At 43.9% G+C, this 12,720-nt stretch overlaps 1 protein-coding gene across 2 annotated transcripts in view; it reads left to right on the forward strand.

Moving 5' to 3' along the window:
* The window catches only part of PDLIM1 (PDZ and LIM domain 1), a 563,378-nt gene extending 559,056 nt beyond the window's left edge, over nucleotides 1-4,322 (forward strand). For both annotated transcript variants that reach the window (XM_069610591.1, XM_069610590.1), the window contains one exon: nucleotides 3,820-4,322. In XM_069610591.1, the coding sequence (XP_069466692.1) occupies nucleotides 3,820-4,009 (190 nt within the window). In that variant the 3' untranslated portion in view covers nucleotides 4,010-4,322. The remainder of the gene's footprint in view (nucleotides 1-3,819) is intronic.
* Nucleotides 4,323-12,720: the final 8,398 nt, after the last annotated feature.

Here is a 12,720-nt window from a genome sequence, read left to right on the forward strand (position 1 = left end):
TTCACCTGCTTTGCCGTCGTCCGGGAAGAACTGCTCCTTCTTGTGCATCGCCTTGCTTTGAGTTTAACCACAAGAAAATGTCTTTGGACTTCAAGTCCCATAATGCAATGTTCTTATTTTGATCCCACTTCGCTAGCTCCCCTAAACAGCATTCCAGGGCTTTTGGGAGCTGCAGGAGTTTGGGGGGATGATTGTTGAGGTCGGGGTCTGGCCACCTGCCCCTCAAAGGCCTGGGAATTCCTGTCTCACCCAGGGGAGGAGCTCTGGTTTGGGCACTGCCAGGTAACACCAGCTTCTCCTGGCTTGGCTCCCTGAAGTCCCAGCTCCCTCGCCATGCTGCAGCCTCCACTGTACTGACAGGTCCAGTAGTTTGGCTGTCCTCCTTGCTCCAGGCCATCCAGGGTCTCTCCAGCTCAGATTTCTTCCTCTTGGCCTCTGTGCTTCCTCCAGCATCTCCATCTCACTCAAAGTGTGCCTGTGTGCTCCACCTTTTATGCTGGCTGAGAGAATTAAGAGGAGTCTGGTGTGAGTGGTTGTCCAGCCCTGCCTGACTCTAGCTGATCTGGTTAACTGGACAACATGGAGACTGCCCGTAGGAATACATGGTATATTGGTTCCTATGGGTAATCTTCATAGCTCCAGTTTGCCTCTTCTTTGTCCCAGTGGTTTTGGGAGAAAAAAGGTGGGGACGAATAATGGGAGATCTAGTGTTTCTGAGTCGTGGTAGGAAAATTATAAAAAATGCTGTTAGGAGATGAGGAACAATCTTGGTGCTGTAAAACATGGGATGATCAATGTGGTCTCAATTTCCTGGATAACCTATGCCATCCTTGTGCTGGTACCTGTTGGAATTGGAGAAGGGGCAATGGTATAGGATTCAAAATTGTGTTTGGTAGAAGAGGGAATGTCTGGTAGAGAACTTTTAAGGAAAGGGGGACACCATGCCTCACCATGGGACTCCTCCCTCTCTGGTCCACTCCCCGGGTCCGGGCCCAACAGCAATAACCCTCTTCCCCTATGTAACCCTGAAGAGGATACCAAGGGGGTTGATAGGGAAAAGCCCTTGGGGTTTTCACACAAGAGATATTCCAAGTTCTCTTATGCTACCACAAGGATGCATTTTTATAGCAACCAAACATTTCAGACATCAACCATTTACTAGAAGGATCCGCTACGTTGCCTGTAAAACTGGGCTATGTAAGACTGCCATGGCTGGCCTACGTTGATGATGACTTACTCTGTGGTGTTACCCGAAGTGGGCTACAGCCTAAGCTGCAACTGTTGCAGTCATACACTGAGGAGCACAATTTACAAATTAATCCCTGAGAATCAGAAATGTTAAGATTTCCTATTCTATAAAAATTGTGAAGTTTGGTTGGTCTGTTGGGAATGTAAGGCTGGAATTGATTAAGATTATTTACTTGGGTGGGGGGGGGGGTTATTCTTTAATAAATAAAATGATAAATGTTTACTTGGAAACTTAAGAAGCAACCTGCCATGAAGAGCCCAGATGAAAGTACATTTAGAAGTTTTCATATCTACCACTGATCATATTCTATGTTATGAAGGTAGTCCCAGCCCTAACCTTTGAACTCAAGCTTCGCTGTTATAAGAACTTCTCCTTGTTGGCCCCCTGCCCGCTTGAAGAGTCTTCCCCAGGAATACATATCCTTCGTCACCGACAGCCACAAGATCCTTGTTGCACCTTCTGTCAAGACCCTCTGGGTCTACCTCGACTCTTCTTTTTCCATGTCCCGCTATGTCAACCATATTGCTTCGACATCTGGTTATGCGATTAAATTAATCAATGCCAGTAAACCTTTTCTCACTACCACTAACCGTATGGAAGTTGCACAGGCAATAATATGCTCAAAACTTGTCTATTCCAACTCCCTGCTTTGCGGTACCTCTGAAAATAACCTTTGCAAACTACAAACAACCCAGAACAACGCACTCCGAGACACTCTCGACATTGGAAAACAGGACCTTATTTCAGATGCCAGGAAAACAGGCCACTGGCTACCTGGCAAGGATCGAATCATCTTCAAAATTCTATCCCTCACCTTCTTGAATGACGCTCCAGCTTACCTTACCTTTATTATTATTATTATTACCTAGCAGATAATCTAAAAAGATACGCCTCAGTAAGACCCACAAGAGCCGCCTACAGTCACTGCCTTGTCACCCCAAGGTTCAAACGAGCCAAAGCGGGGGGCTCCAGTTCCCCAGTCCGGGCACCATCCCTTTGGAACAAGCTACCCCCACATCTGTGGACAACCGTTTTACAGTGTCTTTAGAAAGCACCTTAAAACTCTCTTGTTCAACTGACTCTTCCTTCCCCTGCCCCTCTCCCACTGATCCACGTCTGTTCCCTCTGTAACTAGCGCCTAGATGCCCATGGACTTTGCGCGCTGCAATAAATGTACAAATAAACAGGCTCCCATTAACTACGCTGGATGGCTATATATGGAAGAAAGACTTAGGACTTCCACACTCAACACCTATGCCCCTGCTTCTTTCAGAGTTTGGAATAACTTCACTTAAAGCAGAAATTCCATGGAAGAAGTTACAAACTGACGATAATATATTCATGATATGAAGACGAATGACGTATGTGACGAGAAGGAACTATGACACCAGTGTGTAAATTCATGATTCGTAATAAATGTTTGTTGGCACAGTTGGGATATGACAAGGATGCACTTCCCCTCGCCTGGTGAAAGAGACTGTTTGAAGATGACTGGATCAATACTAAAAGTAGACTTTGATCATATGTACTACACAATGATTATGCAAGGATTCTTAAAGGTTTGCTTTTTCTTCCCCAATCCATAGAAAGATTTCACTCGACTGAGTACAGAATAGTGTATTTGCGATTTCATCTAAATCTTATTACTCCCTTTAGGGCTGGTTGGGCTAGATGCAAAATTTAGAGAGACAAACGAGTGTGCAGACTCTGCCGAGGTCCCAGCATTGAAACCCTGGAACACTTATTATTAGAATGTGAGCAAACCTTTGTTTTAAGAATTACTTTTTAAAAACAATGTGTGCATAAAATATCAAACACATCAGCAGAGTTTTTAGAGAATTGTGTCATGACTGGAAATTAATAGTTTCCTTCGTGAAAGCTACTTATGATTTAGAAAAATAATTGCAGAAAAAGTTGTTTTGTTGTATTTATCAAATTGGACGTTATTGCATATGAATTAGTTTATGAATTTGTTGATGAAATGCTGTTTTAATGGTGTTAGTTTATAAACCAAATTGCAATGATGAAAATTGCATAGATACAGTGATTTGTCAAGTTTGCTGTCTCTCATCTGCTGTCTATAGAGGTAATATTTCTGCCCACTGTCCCCTCCTTCCCTCCTAGCTTTTGGTTGAAGGCTAAGGGAGTGACAAGGGCTGAGTGCCCCCACCCATTGTCTCTCCCAGGCTCCCTCAGCAGAATCCTATTTGCTACTCGATGGTGAGATGATCGACAGTAGGTGTCAAATGTGGAGAGTCAACCTGGTTCTGATTCAGCTGCATTTGATTTCTGATCCTGGCACTTCTGCTGTCCTAGAGTATCAAAAGGGGAAGGAAGCATGGGATACCGGGTGATAACCCTCTTGCCCCAAATGGGGATCCTGATTACAAGTATCATCTCTGTAGGAGCAGCGATCACAGTATTACCCAACAGTATTTATTACCCACAATTTGTGAAGCCTCCTTATGTTCTTCTAAGTGGAACCCATTCCACTAAACACCCATGTGTTATTGTTTTCTTATGACACTGTGAATGGTGCATACTTATAGTCTTACATTTGTTTTTTCCAGGGGTATATTCGTGAAGATCAGAGACAAGCAGCGCCACCCAGAGTGCTATGTGTGTAGTGATTGCGAGATCAGCCTCAAGCAGAAAGGACACTTCTTTGTAGAAGATAAAATTTATTGTGAGAAGCACGCGCGAGAGCGTATGACTCCACCAGAAGGCTACGACGTGGTCACTGTGTTTCCCAAAAAATGAAGCCTCAGACACATTACTTTTTTTTACAGAGCTTTTCCAAAAGTGAATTACTTGTGCAATTTTATTCAGGAAAACTCAGCATGACTCATGTTTACTAAAACATTAATCTTAACCCTATTTTCCTCAGATGCCACTATTGTATAGAGAAACACTTGCAAAACAATATGCATTGAATGTTCCGATTCTATCACATATTTTCTAAACTATGAATTGTAAACACAAATCAAAAGCCTCAGCAAGTAAAAAAAGCTTGTCTTTTGTATTACTTATTTCATTATCCAATAAATAGAAAGAATACTTCATGCAAAGAAAACATTGCTTGTTCCTTTGTGCTCAATGGTTGGGTTTCATGAGGATGTTGTACTTGTTTTGAATCACAATGTGTACTTTTCATTGTTACATTTTAGTAATGTTGTTCGTGGAAGTCCCCTTTGAGATGACATTGATGGGCTCTTGCGTTCTATGATGGTTGCCACCGTTTGTCACATTTGCAATAGTGTCATACCTCGGCAATTTGGTCATTTGTCCGAAAATGTGGTGTTCACCTGATGCAAGATGTGAAGCACTGTGTTGCATCGCCTTTCTCCCTAGCAAGACACCATTCACATCATTCCGGCCATTCACATAGTGATGTTTTGCTCACTGGAAGCACTGCAAAGGTCCTGTGGAACTGGCACTTTTGTATGGATGGCACCTCAGGCAACGTTGTTAGGCTTTTTTTTGCTTGGGGTGTGAAACGAGGGTCATGCTGCTTAATGAATATGTTAATGCCTAGATCACATCTTGTAAATACCCATTACCCTGTCCGCCATCCTTGTCCCCGTACTCACTAATGAGGTTTACTTCTCCATGTCACAGCCATAATTTATTAAACATCCTATCCTTACTTTATGCCACCCTTCCCGTCCAGGGTATAACCGGTGTGGCCTAAGGTAGTACTTCTTTTTAATCTCCAGTCCATTCCCAGGTGACAGGCAATGCTGGTCTGGTAGGGAGGGATTTTAGTAAGGGTTTGAGGGAGGTGACCAGGGTCATGGGGATAATACAGACTCAGAATAAGGCAATATCAGTGACTTTATCATCCACTACCAAACATTTCGGCGAACGTGTTGAGATGGAAGGATCACAGAACCCACATTCACTTCAGGCAACAAGCCCACTTGTAGTTTATAGTGAGGCATGCATGCAGAAGAAGTGCCCACACCGCTGCTCGGCAGATGCCAAGAAGAGGGACACTAAATCCTCTGCCCAATATTCATCAACATTCCTGATCAATTGACCATGCACAATCAGAGGGAGAAGTACTCTTTCCAAATAAGCCTTGGCACTGAACAAACCTTATCCATCTACTAAACGTGGCCACAGAGGACTTTGCTCCCTGGCTTGCTTTTACAAACGTCATAAATGACTAATCACACTTACAGAACTGTTCTGTTCTACTCAGATAGATGAGCACTGTCTTACATTTGGGAATCTCCCTTTAGCCCAGCTGGACCTGCCTCAGAAGACACCAATGCAATCAAAATCGCTTCTTTTTTTTTTTGTATATAATCAAAAAGAAATAGATTTGTACAAGAGTGAAATCCTTTCAAGACGATTTTGCCTTAGTGTCACATTGTAGATGGCTCTTCATAGTTTATGCCGAAGCCCGCAGTTATTGGTTATTAAATTGATATATGGTCAACCTCCACATTGGATTTTGTCCTTTCCATGGCCAAGTTCAAAAGTTTACCAGCTGCCGTAAACCATCAAGTTTTTTCTCCTGTAATAAGGCGATTCCACCAGATGGATTTGTTGCTAGCGAAAGAGGTGACTGTCAGAGGACTGAAGTAAGCGGTCCTGGCTTGATGGAGAGCCGGGCAGAACATTAGCAAATGTCTTATCGATTCAGTCTCTTTCGGGTTTTGACAAGTCTACAAGTTTTATCTTCAGATTTTGCTCGGATCGCTAAAATTTCTAGGGTCGGTAGAACATTGAGACGAGCTTTGAAGAAGGTTCTCATCAATAATTTGATGGGCAAATAATTTATTAGCTGATGCTTTTTCAGTCGTACTGATCCAGTCCCAGCATTCAAGTTTTGTTTTGATCCTAGTTGGATTGGACTTCAGTTCTTCTTCGCTGCAGGCAATTGTCTGCAATTTTTGCTTTTGATCCTTGACCCACAGGTTCATAGTGCGGTTGGAGCCTTTTTCAATCTCTTCTGCTATCATATGGTAGATTTCCAGACTCTCAGGGTGGATGACGTTTCTATATAACTGTAAGGGGCTGTGGTCCACCACTGCTTTTAACGATAGAAGGCCAAGTTCTCGTCTTATTGGAGCTACTGATGTGGAGTTAGGTAGGCCCAGAACCACTCTCCAAATGAAACCTTCGAGTTTTTCCCACAGCTGTGGAGGGATTGAAGGTATGGCGTCCATGCCATAGGTCAATGAAGGGATGATTTTTGTCTTATAGAAGTTGATAGCTGGTTGAAGAGAGAATTTGCCATATTTTCGGTCTACTGCTCTCAATTGTGCTGCTAAATTCTTTGCTTTTGACCACAACATGGCTTGCATGTTACTAGATGTCTTGGAGCTATCAAATTGTACTTCAAGGTATTTAAATGAGTCGACTACTTCGATTTTTGTCTCGTTGAGCTGCCATTGAAACCGTTTTCTTTTTTCTGCCAGGTTTTTGCAAAATCATTATTTTTGTTTTGGATTCGTTAATCTCAAGATTATTTTCATGAATGTAATTTGAGAGATTATCGAGTTGCCGTTGGCGACCGACCTCAGTAAGGTCTAATAATATTAGGTCGTCCGCATACAAAAGTCTTGGAGTCCTGGTACAGCCTATTGTTGGAGGAAATGACCTGATCTTTGTTTGACTGTCTTTGAAATCTCCAAGAAATGATATAAACAAAGCATGTGCCAAAGGGCACCCTTGTTTTACTCCACGGCAAGTTGGTATACAGTTTGAAGTTAAACCATGGCTATTTAAACAGACTTTTATAGTAGTATTAGTATGGAGGCTGATTATGGGGTCCAAAATACCTTCCGGACAGTGCCATGTCCTGAGTTTGGACCACAGTTTGTGTCTGTCTACTCTGTCGAAGGCTTGAGACAAATCGACGAACGCAAGAAAAATTCGATGTGCTCCTGTCTGAACTCTTTCCTTTAGTACATTCAGGCACATTATGTTAGCGCTAGTGCTCGTGTTTTTCTGAAATCCTGATTGCAAAGGATCTGAGCACATTGAAGTGAGCGCCAAATTCCGGAAATGAGACAGAAGAATAGAGGAAAAAACCTTTCCAATGACGTCAAGAAGTGCTATTGGCCGATAGTTCAGGGGATCTTCTCTAGATCCTTTTTTAAAGATCGGGACGATCACCGCTTTTGACCATGAATCTGGAACAGTTCTCTTTTCTTTGCATATTTTGAAGATTGAGCTTATGAGATTTGACCACTCGTCCGGATGTTTTTTTAAATCGCAATTCGTAAGACCATCAGGCCCTGGTGCTCTCGACGATTTCAGTTTCATTATTGTAGATTTGATATCACTGATGTCGGTCTGGTCTACCCATATCGAATCCTTTGATCGTATGTTTTCGTCATCGTGTCCTTCTGCTGATTGAAACAAATTTGTGAAATGTGTAGACCATTTTTCTTCCGAGACTGGATTTATCATATGTGAGTTGGGAATCTTTTTAGTGTTGTTGATAAGGGACCAAAAGTCTCTGGATTTTTTGTTGGAAAGAGCCTTCAGCATGTCTTCGGCATCCGATTGGTAAGGGAACATCTAAAAATGTTCAGCCATTGCTTGTCGTGCCTTGTTTCTATTTTAAGAGTTTCCCAATGGGTTGGTAAATTCAAAAATACTGCCTCTCTTCTCAGTTTTCTTATGAGTTTGCTTTTGGCCACCAGGGTCGCATTATACTCATGATTATGATGGTTAATTTGGGTGTTGAAATACTTTTGTGGTTTTTTGAATGCTAGAAGAAGAGGAATATAACTCGATCTGGCCAGACCCTCTTGCAAAACAGGGTCGGACATTAGGGTTGTAAACTGGTCTGTGAGTTTGGAGACATCTGAAGCAATCATGCGCAAACGAGTTTGTTGCGAATTTGTCTCAATTTGAGGATCGTAGAATTGCGAGATAGGTCCTTTATTTCTGCATATAAGATTCAGCAAATTGTGATCACTGTGGTTAGTTTTGATAACGTTGAAAGAGACTATGTTGAAGTATACTGATCCAGAGACGAAGATGTAATCAAGAATGGCCGATGACATGTCGCGTTCCCAAGTAGGTATCAATACGGGAGAATCTGTGGAGGCGGCAGAATTGAAAAGATTTTGAGATTTCATAGTTGCGTTCCATGCGGATCCCCTATTTAAGGCAGAAGAGTTAGTGGATTGTTTTCTTGAGGTAGATGTTATGCAATTTGCGTTGAGGTCGCCACAGATCAAAATGTCAGAGAATTTATATTTGATTGTAATTTCATCAATTGTGTTGGTCACTAACTCGCACATGTTCGGTATTGACGTCTTTTCGGGGTTCCACTAGACGTTTATAATTGCAACTGGATCTTGTATTCTGAACTTTGTCGGAAGAGTTTCCGAGTTCCATGTGGTTAAAACAGCCAATATTTCGTAGCTCCGCTTTATGACCTTTGTGATGGATATACCAGATCCAATGCGGGTAGCTATTAGTAAACCCGACGAAGGTCGACCCAGAGGCCCCTTGAAGGCCGGAGATATTTCAATGCAGTAACCATCAAGGGACGGTTTTTCACGCAGCCATGTTTCCTGAAAGCATATGATGTCATACAAGCTCAGGTCATGGCTGTCAGGTTTAGTAAGATGGACATGGCCTCTAGTCTTCCATGATGCTATGCTTAGAGTTTCTCTCGCCGGTGTTTGATGAAACTGTTGGGATGTGAAAGACATCGAATTTACATCCCCAGATGTTTGCTATCTCTGCGCCCCCGAAGTTAGTACATTTTGAAACCAATTACATTTGTCTTTCTTCGTTGGTTTTTCAAGATCAGACGGGGTCTGCTTTGTGTTTATTCTTGAAAATCTATCATTAAGCAGCGATTGTTTTCGGTTTTGAGTATGAACACAGGGAGTTGTAGCCAGACCTTGATGCCGTTCAAATTCGTATTTCTGTCTACGTTCTTCTCTATGTTCGACTCTCTCATCACTGCTTTTCATATTTCTCGGACGACCAAATCCTGAGAAACCGTCCGATGAACAGCCGTTAGTTCTTGAAGTCTTAGATGATGATGGTAGTGGGCTTCTTCCCCTTCTAACTGTTCTATATAGATCTTCAGTCCGTGATTTGAATCTGTAATTTTTCTCTGGAGAATTTCTGTAGGTGGCTCTTGACGGTTCTTTAGAATTAGCAGAAGGAATCTCGTACAAATTAAATCCCAGACGGGCTAATTCTACAGATATGTCTTGGGGTAGATCTTCCAGTGCGTGTTCTTTAATGTGCAAGTAGGCCTTTGCTTGATTTTTTCTATGATATGGCTCAATAAGATCAAAATCTTCAGATTTCAAGTTTTGTAGAATTTTAACCTTCTTAAGTGTTCTAAGAACCATGTTTCGATTTAAGATCATATAATGGTCATTTGATGTTTTTTGTTCAGTTTTGAAGAGACGTGTGGATGGTAAAGACGGACCTCTTGTTTTAGGATGGACGTCCAACGATCGTCTCAGTGGACTGTTTTTACACTTTGTTTGATTAGAAGATGCTGGTATTACTTTTTGTTGTTTCTGGGACACTGGGTCAGGTGGTGCTTTAGAGGTCTTGGGTTCGACTTGGGTCACTGTAACCAAGGGGGTAGTTCTCTCAGGTGAAAAGCCAGTTTGCATAAGCACATCTTTTGAGGTGGCTGGATTCGTCGGTCCTCCTTCTGTTAGGTCTGTGTGCTGAGTTAGATCCATCAGCGAGCTTTGGGCTATAAATCCTTCGATGAACTTAGGGGAGGTTGAAATGCAGATCACTGAGTTGTTGCTACTTTGATTTAACTGGAGTGGATTCGATATTCCTTTCGGTGTGTCTTTTTGTTTAGTTCTCCCTGCCATCAGGGGATCCAAAGCCGACACTGTTTGAACACCACTACCACCTAATTCGTTGACTGTGGCAGCTTTCAACAATGGTTTACTCTTAGAGGTCAGTAAAGTTTTTTGTTGATTTTCTGTAGTCCTCTGATGTCTGGCCACTGGAACGTTAGTTTGAGGAGGATTTTCTGTTTGTTTTTTGAAGACCGGTGCCAGATCTGGGGGCATATCCAAAACTTGGGTCTGGGATTCTTTTTCCGAAGTCGGTGGTGACACTAGTTTAAGAGTCGACAACAGATCTTCTAGCCGGCTCAATTTTGAGTCCCACAAATCCATCTGGTCTCTGGTCCTTTGATTCAACGCTGTAATGAAACCTTCAACATATATTAATTTGGTGTGCATCATTGCCGTTAAGACAGTGCTGTCTTTCAGCGAGTCATTGATAGCTTCATACAGCTTTCCAAATGGGGCTAACGCTATTGTAATGGCAGACATTATTATTGGCAAATCTGTTTTTTTTTTAAGGCGAGTCCTTGTTGCCTGAGGTTGAAATTTCGCTTAGTCTTTGATTTTTGGGAGGCGATCTGGGACATGGAGTATATTGAAATGAGTGAGATGATTGTGCGTGGGCGTCTGATTGAATCGGCCCTTCATCCAGGGTCAAACGAACTGGCGAAGGGTGTAAATCAGGTGGTGTTAGAGACAGGCCGACTATCGGTTCAGGGCACCGTTTAGGCGTGGATGAAGTTTGTCTGTCGTGTGCTTGAGCAGACTCCTTGGAGCTACTCAAACTACTTGGGTCAAGAATGTTTCCCTCCAAAACTGGGGAGTTATCAGTATCGATTTGGATTGTGCCCTCTGGATTCACAGGCACTCCCTGTGATTCTGAGACTGTGATGGTTTTTTTAATCAAAGGGACCTCGTTGTTAGGGTTTACAAAAACCTTTTTTGGTACCACGACTGGTCTAGGCGCACAGGGGGCTTCTTTTAATCCTGTAAAATCATTTTGGATAGCAGAATACTTTTGGACCTGATTAGGAAACCCAGAAATTAGTTTCCTTGCTTTACTCACTGGTGGGAGGTCCTGGATGGCCTCCAAAATTTCCGCATCAGACAATTCTTTGGTTTGGTCCAGTTTTCTTTTAAATTGCTTGTTTATGAAGTCTTTCAATGCGTTGGAGAGGAGAGGGGCCAGTAGGGTTGCCTTCCCTACTTTCTTTGATCTGTTTAGTTCTAGTTTTATATTTGTTGTAGCCTTTTTTTTCCTTTTGTTGTTTTGTTTAAAAGCCTCTTGGGGGTCATGTGCTTCTAGTCCTGGCACGGGAGTTGGTTCCAAATGCGGAGCAAGCACTGCTGCATGCTTTTCTGTAGGTAATAAAGGGTTGGAGTTCCATAGTTGTAAAGGGAGGTCCTTTAGGGCAGCACAGGACATTGCAGCTAGAGCTTCGGGATTTCTTTACAGGGACTTTATCCGAGTCTGTTAATGGGGGGGCCCGAGGGGGAGAATGAGAGTCGATGTTTCTTGACGCTTCCTGGGAGGCATGATATTGAGCCTCCACCATTATTGTCGTTTAATTTGAGGCATGGACTTTGTCCTTCAGTAGGACCCCTGCGGGGCCCTCCTGTTCAAGCGGAGGCGAAACGACACCGCAGGATGGTGTCAGAGTGGAAGCCTGCGCCCCACCAAAATTCCTCGGGCGCCGTGCTTCAACCGTCTGCGTTGCCGCGGAGCCCTGCTCCCTAGGAGGGCCCTCCTTCGTCAGATACGGATCGCTGCCGACAGCACAGATCCCAACCCCTCCACCCATGCCAGGCTGCACAGGGGCCCTGGCCGGCCGTCCTCCGACAGCCGAAACCAGGGCACCCCTCGTCTCGTTATCGAGATGGAAAGGCAAAGCCTGTCAGGCGGGAGATGAAATGCCGAAGGGGATGGTGCAGGCCGCCGATCCTGCGGCCGATCCGGCGGGCAGAGGAGACTGTCAGGGCCCCGTTGAGAGACCTGTGGCCTCGGCTGGCATTAAGCCGTGGATCCTCTCCATCAGAGAAACAGGTAAGGAGGAAAGCGTGGGCACAAGGCATACGGCCGCTTCAGTTGACGTTAGTTTTACCTGTTCCAAAATGTCTGCAACATTCACTGAAGTACTGAAAGATGCATTATGAATGCTGACGGAGGTAACTGGGTCACTGAGAGACTGAGCCACAGCGCAGGGGGGGGACCTCGGAGTTCTGGTCCATGCTGTGCAGGAAAACAGTTTTTTGGGTCGGGGAGGACAAAATGTTCCCTGTGTTGGTTATGGTCAGATTGATCGTTGGTATAGCAATGATTGCCTTCGGTGGTAGCTGTTGCTCCTCGTTTTTTCAAGACCGGGGCCGGGGCTGATTTAGTTTTCTTAGAATCATGTGCTTTTACAGAGCTCTGTAGTATTCGCAGAGAGGCTTCCGAAGACTCTAAAGTAGAGTCTGTTGTGCCGGCGCTTGTGAGCAGTGGGAGCAAGGTCTCAGGAGAGTCGGGTGGGAGCTCCATTGCTCCTGCAGCAGACTGCAGATGGCTGCTCACCCTCTGCTCACGCTCCGCTCACCGCTCTGCGGTGGTATGGCTGATTAAAGGCACTCCCAGCAAAGAGCAGTGTAGAAAGACTGGAGACTGCTCACCCTCTGCTCACCCTC

The sequence above is a fragment of the Ambystoma mexicanum genome, chromosome 8 (assembly GCF_040938575.1).
Source record: "Ambystoma mexicanum isolate Mex_15411 chromosome 8, UKY_AmexF1_1, whole genome shotgun sequence".
Lineage (NCBI taxonomy): Eukaryota > Metazoa > Chordata > Amphibia > Caudata > Ambystomatidae > Ambystoma > Ambystoma mexicanum.